This window comes from Lactuca sativa, chromosome 3 (genome assembly GCF_002870075.4).
Source record: "Lactuca sativa cultivar Salinas chromosome 3, Lsat_Salinas_v11, whole genome shotgun sequence".
Taxonomy (NCBI): domain Eukaryota; kingdom Viridiplantae; phylum Streptophyta; class Magnoliopsida; order Asterales; family Asteraceae; genus Lactuca; species Lactuca sativa.
The window spans coordinates 249,478,896-249,488,926 of NC_056625.2; the positions used below are offsets into that span (position 1 = coordinate 249,478,896).

Consider the following 10,031-nt stretch of genomic DNA (forward strand, 5'->3'; position numbering starts at 1 on the left):
AATTGTCAAATATATCCGTCTATCTATATCCAAGTATATATTTACCTTGGTGCTAAGAAAATAAAAATCTGTAAGTGAGGTTTTAGCTTTTAGGTTCATTCATGAGCAACAGTTTCTTTGTTTGGATGTATGCTTGGCATTTCACCAAGAAAGTAAGCATAAGGCCATCTGGTTTGGGAGAGGCAACCACGCCTGAAGAATGATGTGGCACCTTTTCCCACGCGTGAACATCTCCCCTAAGGAGCATGTGTGTGTTGTGGCGTGACCGGTTCCACGAGCAAAGACAGACAATAAGGGAATAACTTTGCAAATGACCAATGAGATTCGTTGATTCCAAACGGTCAAATGGTTATTGTTCACGAAGGAAGGTGTTGAGAATTCTTGAATGAGGCTCGCCAGAAAAAGAATTACATCAAGAAAAGGTGTTGCGAAAACCAGAAAGAAGAAGAAGAAAAGAGGTGATGGCTGAAGAAGAAGAAAGAGACGATTAGGAAATAGGGTTTAAATTAAAAAGATTGAGGTTAATTAAATTTAAGTGGGCTAGACATATTTTTAGTGGGCTAACATTTTTGTGGGTTAAACTTGGTTTTGATAATATGAACTAATTTTTGGGGGGTTTAATTGATTTGGTAGTATGGAATAAGATGGAGTATATATATGCGTGTTTATATAATTGTAAAATCTAATAAAATGTTTATTTAAATTTTAAAAATTATATTTTGTTTATTTAATTTAAGTAAAAAAACTATAAATAATATGGAGTGGTAACCACATTATTTATAAATGTTATTTAATTTTAGAAATTATGTTTTTTTATTTTTTCAATTTAATGAACTTTTTATTAATAAAATATTTTTATGTTTAATAATTATGTTTTTTTATTTAATATAATGTCAACAAAAAATAAAAAATAAAAAGATAAATAATATGGAGTCGTAACCATTATCAATGTCTAGTGGTTTGGTAGTGAACATGTAGTAGAGCTGACGTGACGCTGAGTTGATAACACTTTTCTAGTGGGTTGGGGGTGACCATACCATTAACTTAATGTTTACATATCAATAAATTCATACAAGTCTAAACTTTAAACATAGAATGCATCAAACTTCTAGAAAGGTGAGCAATAAGCAAATGAACAATTGACAGAGTATGCATAATGATCAGGCAAGAAACATAAATCTGTTACAATCATTCATAACAAAAGCATGAGAAAATAAGAAAACATCATAAATGATCTTGTGTTTTTAGAAACCTGACATTTAGTTCTTAAGTTTAATAAACCTCACAAATAGTATGTGTGTTCTCAAAAAAATTTGATGTTTGGTCGTTATGTCTCACTTCGTCAGCCTTCTACCGTTAATTGAAGGGCATTTTCGTCATTTCAGTACCTAAGACCAGAGGTTTTCTCTTATTTTTTAAAATAGTAATAGTAATTATTTAATATAAAAGTCTCTCTCTCTCTCTCTCGCTCGCTCTTCTATCTCTATCTCTATCTCTATCTCTATCTCTATCTCTCTCTCAACGAACCAAAATGTCCCACAAAACAAACCACTCCGTCTCTCACTTCAAGATGTTTACAAAATCGGTGGAATCAGAACTATTCCAATTGGGCGGGTCGAAGGGCGGTCGGAACTTTCTCTGATGATGTGTGTGTATAAGGTGTATGTATGTGTTCCAGTGGTAGAAAGCACAAATTAAAACAATCTGGAGAGTGCGTGTATAAAATTGGATATGTTTATTGATTGCTTCGTGTTTCCTTTATCAGATATATCCTTGTGATTTAAAGCTACACCTTCGTAAACTTCCATTGTTCATAGAATAACCCATATATCATCTTACTGATTTTGTGTTTCATATGGTACAACTCAATGATTTCAGTTCATATTTGTTATAACAAAAGAGGATATAAGCTCAAAATCATAACAACCATGGATTATCGAAGGATGCCAAAAGATGCAACTTGAAAGATGTGATAATTGTTATTTAAGAGCCAAAGATAGAAAACAAAACAATGTTGCTCGGTTCCTTCCACTTCTAGTTCAATTGGCATCATTAACCTGCAAATCATTTTGTATCATCTTAAATGAATGGAGCTTCTTCTCCGTCCTCACAGCATACTCCGATTTTGCTTTAGGGTTCTCGGTTTAGTGGAGCTTCTTTTTCAGGATCTGTTTTCTTCAACGTCTAGCCTTCATCTTCTCCGGTTAGGTTGGCAGGAGAATAGTGAGAGAACTCCATGACTAAATCCATTTTCTGGGTTTGTTCTGTTTTACACTCCCCACTTTGAGTTCTTGTTCCTCATTTTCTTGGTTTGTTCTTAAATGCACATACATACATACACCCCATATTTTTGGATTTTTTTCTTCAATACACACATGTTTACATTTATAGGCTCTTCCATGAATGAACACAGATTTCAAATAAAACCCCTTTGATTTCGAAAAAACCCATAAACGATTACTCATGAACACACACTTTATGTGTATGTGTGTGTTCATCCTCATGTTTTGAATCATAGGAACCATAATTCCAAACCCTCCACAATTTGTTGGCTATGATATCGACAATGACTTTGAGATCGAATTTCCGTATGGTTTTCTTAATCCATTCCAGTTTGACTTGAGGATTTAGGCTGAAGATTTATGAAATGAGAGAGAGAGAGAGAGAGAGAGAGAGAGAGAGAGAGAGAGAGAGAGAGAGAGAGAGAGAGAGAGAGAGAGAGAGAGAGAGAGAGATAGAAGACCATATATATATATATATATATATATATATATATATATATATATATATATATATATATATATGTATGTATATATATATATATATATATATATATATATATATATATATATATAGAGAGAGAGAGAGAGAGAGAGAGATGTTCATATGTTTTTGACAATTATTGTGTGCTTTTAGGAACCAATAAGAATTAAGGAAATAATAAATAATTAATTAAATTGATAAGGGTATATTAATAACTTAGCTCTAATTATTTATGGTAAATAATTAAAATCTTTAACCACCTTAATTTATCCCTTAAATCATACTTCCTTCATCTTCATAACCCTAATTCTATATCACAATATTCATCAAACTCCAATATAATTATCTTCTTCACCCACCATAGTCGAAATATACAACCATGAGATAGCCATCTCCACCATATACAAATATGTACCAACAGATCACACCACCGCCTCTATACTATTGGAATCAACAGTTTCAGTGGCAAGGAAAATTGCGACCACAATTTAATCCAAATCAACAATTTAGGACATCTCCATTTTTCAATCAACGCCAACAACAACCAGATTTTGATAAGAGCCGATAGTTTCGAATGCAATGATAGCCACCACAGCATTATGGACAATTTTTACGACCGATAGTTCAAGTCACAACAATGCATTACTCTTTTGAAGTTGCTAAACACACGGTAATTTCAAAACTTTTTATTTTTGGATTCACACTTCCTATTTGAAATCTGATTTGAATGTTAAACACACAGTAATTACTTCCTATTTTTTAATTGCCGCTATTCTGTACAGGTAAACATATTCTTATATATCTTTTAGTTGCAAAACATCATACAGACTTCCTCTATACTTCTAATCACACGTAATCATATTCTTATATCCTTTTTAGCAAAATTTTGATATGTAATTTGGTAATGGTGTTCAAGGTGTCTTTATTTTTAAATCCTTTTGATGTGGGTGGATTCAGTTCATTTCATTAGTGATATTCTATAAAGCATGATGATTTAGGTGTGCCCTAAAGGTGTTTGACGAAATGCCTGGTAGAAAAGATGTGGGTGGAAGCTCCACATTGATGAGTAATTGATAACACATGTGGGATCGACCTTGGATGTGTGCAACCTGTAGAGTGGAATGGTGATATAAAATGATGGAAATCTCACCTTCGTCGACCCGAAATTAAACATCTAATCAGGTATGAAATTATACTTCTCAATATTCCAAGTTCACCAAATCATCTTTATTACCACCGACCTTTATCATTGAAATTTTGAATTAAGAGACTTAAATAGAAATTGTAAATTTGTGGTATTGAATTTCTTTTTATGGGTTTCGTTATAAAAAAAATCAAAGTGGTTCACAAATAGATCATAGAATTTGTAATTTTTATGAAACTATACACATGGGGCTCGACACGATTGTTAATGTAAACTCCTTCAACAGTTTCATTTACAAACAATTTGGTTCTTAATTTTGATAATTTTAAGAATGCATGTAAAGTTACAAAATAATAACCATAAATTAATGTCAAGAATTTTGAACATCACATTCTAATAGAATATGATTTCATCAACATCAATTTAACAAAATGAATTAATAATGTCTACTACATTCTATCATAACTTATAGTTTTTATTCCCTTAAAATACACTGAATTTTTTAATCTTTGAAAGTTGATTATGTTTTCTTTGTGGATTTAAGTTTTAAAGAGGCTTTCATTGATGTGGAAAAGAAGAAAACATAGAGAATGAGAGTATTCTAGCAGAATGTATTCTGCCAAAATGTATAAAATGTTTATTAACAATAATATTCTTTCAAAATAGATTAGTATTTTTGTTAGATTTTGATGTTTTTTTTTCTTTTTTAACCATTATTAGTTTTAGTCTCTAAAAATAAATGTAATGCTTAAAACATTATTAGTCATATTTTTTCAGAATGAATGTAATAATCATCTAATCTTATTCTTTATGAATTAATGTAATTAGTGATTCTTAAATAATAAAATTTGTATTCCTTAGAAAATATTATTCTTGATAATATGTTATATAAATATTTAAGCATGTTAATTATAAAAAATATATTGAATGAACCATATTCTACAAGAATTAAATCTAAAATATATATTATTAGTTTATGTTTGACTCTCTGTCATTCTGACAGAATAAAATCGGTTAGTATTAGAAATTATAATAGAATTAAATTTGAATTAATTTAAAAAATTCAGAATTAAAGAAAGGAAATTAATTATCCCTTAAAATTCGAAATTTTCATTTTTTAATATAGGTTAATTGACCAAAACACCATTCTGTTGAAATTTGTATGATTATATGATACATTTTACCCTATTATAATATCGTAGACCATCAGATCGTGATCATTGATTCTATTCATCCTATGGTTCAGAATTGTGCTTACGGGCACATTAATAGATATAAGAAACAAGATAATATATATATATATATATATATATATATATATATATATATATATATATATATATACCTTTTGTTAAATGTTTTGAAGGGTTTTTTTTTTTTAAACTTAGAGACTATATCTCACATTTTTAGAAAGCACAAGAATTATATATGAAGTTTTCTCTAAAAGCATTTAATGCTTAATTAATAGTCATTTTACTAGACTAAACAAAATAGGGTTATGCTATAAGTACCTTTTTAACTATATATATATATATATATATATATATATATATATATATATATATATATATATATATATATATATATATATATATATATATATATATATATATATATATATATATATAATACCATACCAATTAATACTCGTAATTAATAGGGACAAACTTTGCTTTTGTTCTGATTTTATATAGTCATTCGAATTTATAATGCCTGATTTATAAAATGTTGTTTGAATTTTATAATAATAATAATATTAATATTAGAATATAAAAAAATAAGAGGGGTGGAATTGGAAAAAAAAAGATAGTTATAAAAAACCCCAACAAAATATTATTTTCTAATTATTTTAAAACGATTACAAAAAACTAAGTTTGTAAAAATCGATTGGCGGTCGACTGGCGATAAGCGATTAATCGGACTAGACGGGGATTAATCGGAGATTAATCGAGGACCCTTAATTATTAACAAAATTATTTAAAAAATTAATATTCCCTAAAAAACTAAGTATTTGAAAATTTAAAATTTTAGTTTAATATTTTAAAATTTGAAAACTTAAAAATTTGAAAATTTAAAATTTTGGTGTAATATTTGAAAATTAATTTTTTTTGAATTTTTTAAAAATTTCCCGCCTATGACCGCTAAGGCCAATTTTGACCGATTTGGACCAATTTCCGCCAAGCACCCTAATTGTAATCGGTTTAAGACCGTCAAACGATTAATCGGCCACCAAGACCGATTTCTGCAACATTGCAAAAAACAAGCAAATAGTGTGCTCAATTGGGTTTTTAGATTTAAATGGTACTCCGTATCGAGATAGACACTAGTTTTTTCTTCCGATAGAATCTACATTTGACCTCTGTCACCAATAGAGATTTATAGTACCTCACAGGTCATATATTTTAATATAAGTGTTTGACTATTAGTCAACTGGATAGAATCTTTAAAACATGGCATAAGAAAAGGAATCTACTGTTACTACCACATAAAGAAGACATGAGCAAATAGACAATTTTTGCTTACAACCGGCAAAAAAAAAATACATTTAACTGTTTTGGCCTAAAATGAAAAATTGTTGCAATTTTTTTACATAACCAATGAAATAGATAACGCAAAGTTGTTGTGAGAATACAATACACTGTAAAGCATACCTTTTAGAAAACCAAATACCATCTACACTGTAAAACAAGGAGCATCAACTCCTTCCTTTGGCACAAGTTTACCAATCAACTTAAGCAAAGAAGCATCTAAATACCTAGCTTTGATATGATCAAGTAATAGTGATACAGTTGTAGCATCAAGTGTGAAACCTCTTCCTTCCACTTCTTTTAAAAGCATCTCTACCAAATCATGTTGTTGGTTTTTGAGAATTCCTTGGAGAAAAACATTGCAAGTCACACTATCTGGCGGACAACCATTCGTTTCCATTGTATAAAACAATTTTTTTGCTTCCCCCACAAGACCTTCCTGACAAAAACCACTAATCATCACATTATATGTCCAAACATCAAGTTGCAAACCTTTAACACTTACCTCATTGAAAAGAATCCTTGCAATATCAATCTTCCCACCTTTACTTGCACCATCAATAAGTATGGTGTACACAACGATATCCAAATTTAGCTTGTTGTCACCCATCAAATGAAACAAAGAGAGTGCTTCCTCCACTTGATTGTTGTTGCATAGACCCTCCAAAACTATTGTGTAAGTGTATTCATCTGGAATCTCGTTGTGTGCTCGCATCTCATTAAAGAGATCATATGCATCTTTACAATGTCCAACTCGAAACAATCCTTGTAACATGGTGGTGTAAGTGATTACATCGGGTTTCATATCTTTTTTAATCATTTCATGAAACAAATGCATGGCATCTTCTATCTTTAAATTTTTACAATACCCATTCAATAAACTACTATAAGTAATAATATTAGGGACCACACCATGAATTTCAACCGAATCAAAAACTTCCCTAGCTTTGCTCATTTCACCTCGCAAACAATACCCATCAATAAGTGAAGTGTATGTCACAACATCAGGATCAATCCCTCTCTGGATCATTAACTTGATCACACCATTTGCATCTTCCACCATTCCTTCTTTGCAAAGCGCATCAACTAATATATTATATGTTTCAACACATGGAGAGATCTTTTCCTCTTTCATTTCTTGGAGCATTTTAGAGACCTCATCCCAACGACATAAGTTACAAAGTCCATGAATCAAAGAGTTGTAAGTGACAACATTAGGTTGGATGTATTTGTGGAAAACCATTTCTTTGAAGAGCTTCAAAGCATCATCTACCATTTTGACCTTGCAAAGACTATCAATGATGGTGGTATATGTGACCACATCAGGTTTACAACCCCTTTCATCCATTAGTTTAAGCAAAGCAATGGCTGTATCATTAATGCCAAATTTGCAAAGCCCTTTAATCATAGTGTTGTACATGATTGTATCAGGTTCAAAAAGTTCCTTTTTTATCAGTTTCTTGAATAACCTTTCTGCTTTGATGATTTTATCTTCTAGGATGAGTCCATTTAATAGTGTACTGAAAGTCCAGACATTTGGTAAAACCGCATGTTTGAGGCCATAGCCTAGGACTGCAAAACCTTCTCTGGTATGATACATTTGGCAACAACTATTTATCACAATGGTAATAGTGTACACATCTACAGGAATACGAATGACGTTCATTTGCTTAAAAAGTTCAACTGAACAAGAATAGTGTTTCATTTTGGTAACAGCTTGCAACAATTGGTTGAATTTAACAACAGATGGCAGAGGTTGCCTCTGTGTCATTTCATCAAACAGTTTGAGGGCATCGTCGATATTTTCAAACATAGATTGATAATTATTATGCAGTCTTCGAGGACTAGAAGAAAAGGCTGAAAGAAATCAACTTAAAATCGTTTTGGGGGAGCAGATTCCGATACTGAATTCCAAAATTGAAGAAGGATTTCTACAAAAAAGAAGGGAAGAATGAGTAGTGAAGGAACCTTTGAATTTTTTGAGGTGATGGGAGACGATAAAAGAAGAAACGATTTTTGGGTTTGTCATCAACACCATAATCACGGGCAACTAAGACTGCGAGCTTAAACGACTTGCAATTGCTGGTATTTGTTGGCAGTAAACCGCATTTAGGTTTTCATCATATTCGCAAGTCAACTTTTTTTTTTTTTTTTTTTTTTTTTTTTTTTTTTTTACTGGCGTAATTTAATAAATGTCATACTTATTCCTAAGCAGTATGTTACCCATGTAATCTATTACATGTGATGTGATGTATTTGTTTAAAAAAAAATTAAATATAAAATTCTAAACATTTAAAATTTAAATTTATAAGAAAAATAAAAAAAATATTGAATTATAAAAATTAAAGTGATTTTTTCTTTAGCCATGTAATACACGGATGGTCCCTATGATTTAGGGTAATTTACACGTTTGGTCTCTAACTTATTTTTTTTATTCGAAAAATCTTTACTGTTTGTTTTTGTTACGCACTTGGTTTCTGTCTTACCTAAAAAGACTATTTTGTCATTGATTTTTTTTAATTTATTTAAATAAACACACCCCCAACCCCACATCTCTCGTCTTATCTTACCTACCCCACCATTTTTTCTTTTTAAATAATAGTATTTTTAGGTAAGACAGTGACCAAATGCATAACAAAAACAAAAAGTAGGGACCGTGTAACAAAAAAAAAACAGTAGAGACTTTCTGAGTTAAAAAATAAGTTAGGGACCAAGCGTACAAATTATCCCAAACCATAGAGACCAGTTGCGTAATTTACTCTAAAGGAAAGACAAAATTGCAAAAATGATCCCTATGGTATGCAAATTTTTGGGGTTTTAGTCCAAGCCCCGAGTTTTTGGATTCATGGTCCTTTTGGAATAGTTTGTATGTGGAATTGGTCCCCGAACTTAACTTCCGTTAACTTATTGTTGTTAACCCCCTCATGTGCCTCTCACATGAGGGTATATTTGTCTTTCACTTCTAAGGGATCATTTTTGCACTAAAAAAATATATTCCTTTTTAAAAAAATTAATACGTATTTATTTATTTTTTATAATTAAAAAATAAAATCTCTCTCTCTTTCTCTCTCTCTCTCTCTCGTCCCCTGTTTCACCGGATGAGCAACGAAGAAAATAAAGTGTTGCTTCCCTTTAGATTTTACCCACCGACTGCCCTCCACCTCTTCTCCACCATTTTACCGTCGAGCACAACCCCAAACGTATCCACCCACTAATCTTTATTCCTCTACACTGTACCCTCTTCTCTCTCTTGTTGTACATCTCCGGCGAGGAAAAGAATCCGGCGAACCAAGGTTGTCGCCCCTATTTTAGTTTCTCTCTTTCCTCCCTCATTCTCCCCTGTTGATCAACAACTCAAAACATCCCCTCGTTTGCAGTGGTACTCGATTTTGGCTTCGATGAAATGAGAGGAAGAAGAACCAGTAAACTAGTTGCCTCCGCCTTTCCCCATTGTGACTACTTAACTACTGCATAACCACACTCCTCCATCGGAGCTTCCTGATGGAAGGATTTCAACTTCTCTGAACAAACGAAGACGGAGACCTGTTCAAATAAGAATTCCTTTGATGCTTCAAATCAAACACGAACGGGATTTT

At 31.4% G+C, this 10,031-nt stretch overlaps 1 protein-coding gene across 1 annotated transcript; it reads right to left on the bottom strand.

Moving 5' to 3' along the window:
• Positions 1-6,415: 6,415 nt before the first annotated feature.
• Positions 6,416-8,567, bottom strand: LOC111888419 (putative pentatricopeptide repeat-containing protein At1g12700, mitochondrial). The gene has a single exon (XM_023884594.3). It carries the CDS (start codon positions 8,246-8,248, stop codon positions 6,581-6,583), a length of 1,668 nt encoding a protein of 555 aa, XP_023740362.1. The 5' UTR covers positions 8,249-8,567; the 3' UTR covers positions 6,416-6,580.
• Between the last annotated feature and the right edge of the window lie 1,464 nt (positions 8,568-10,031).

Excerpts from the sequence above, each read along its gene's own strand:
- LOC111888419 (XM_023884594.3), bottom strand. The coding sequence starts at position 8,248 with ATGTTTGAAAATATCGACGATGCCCTCAAACTGTTTGATGAAATGACA.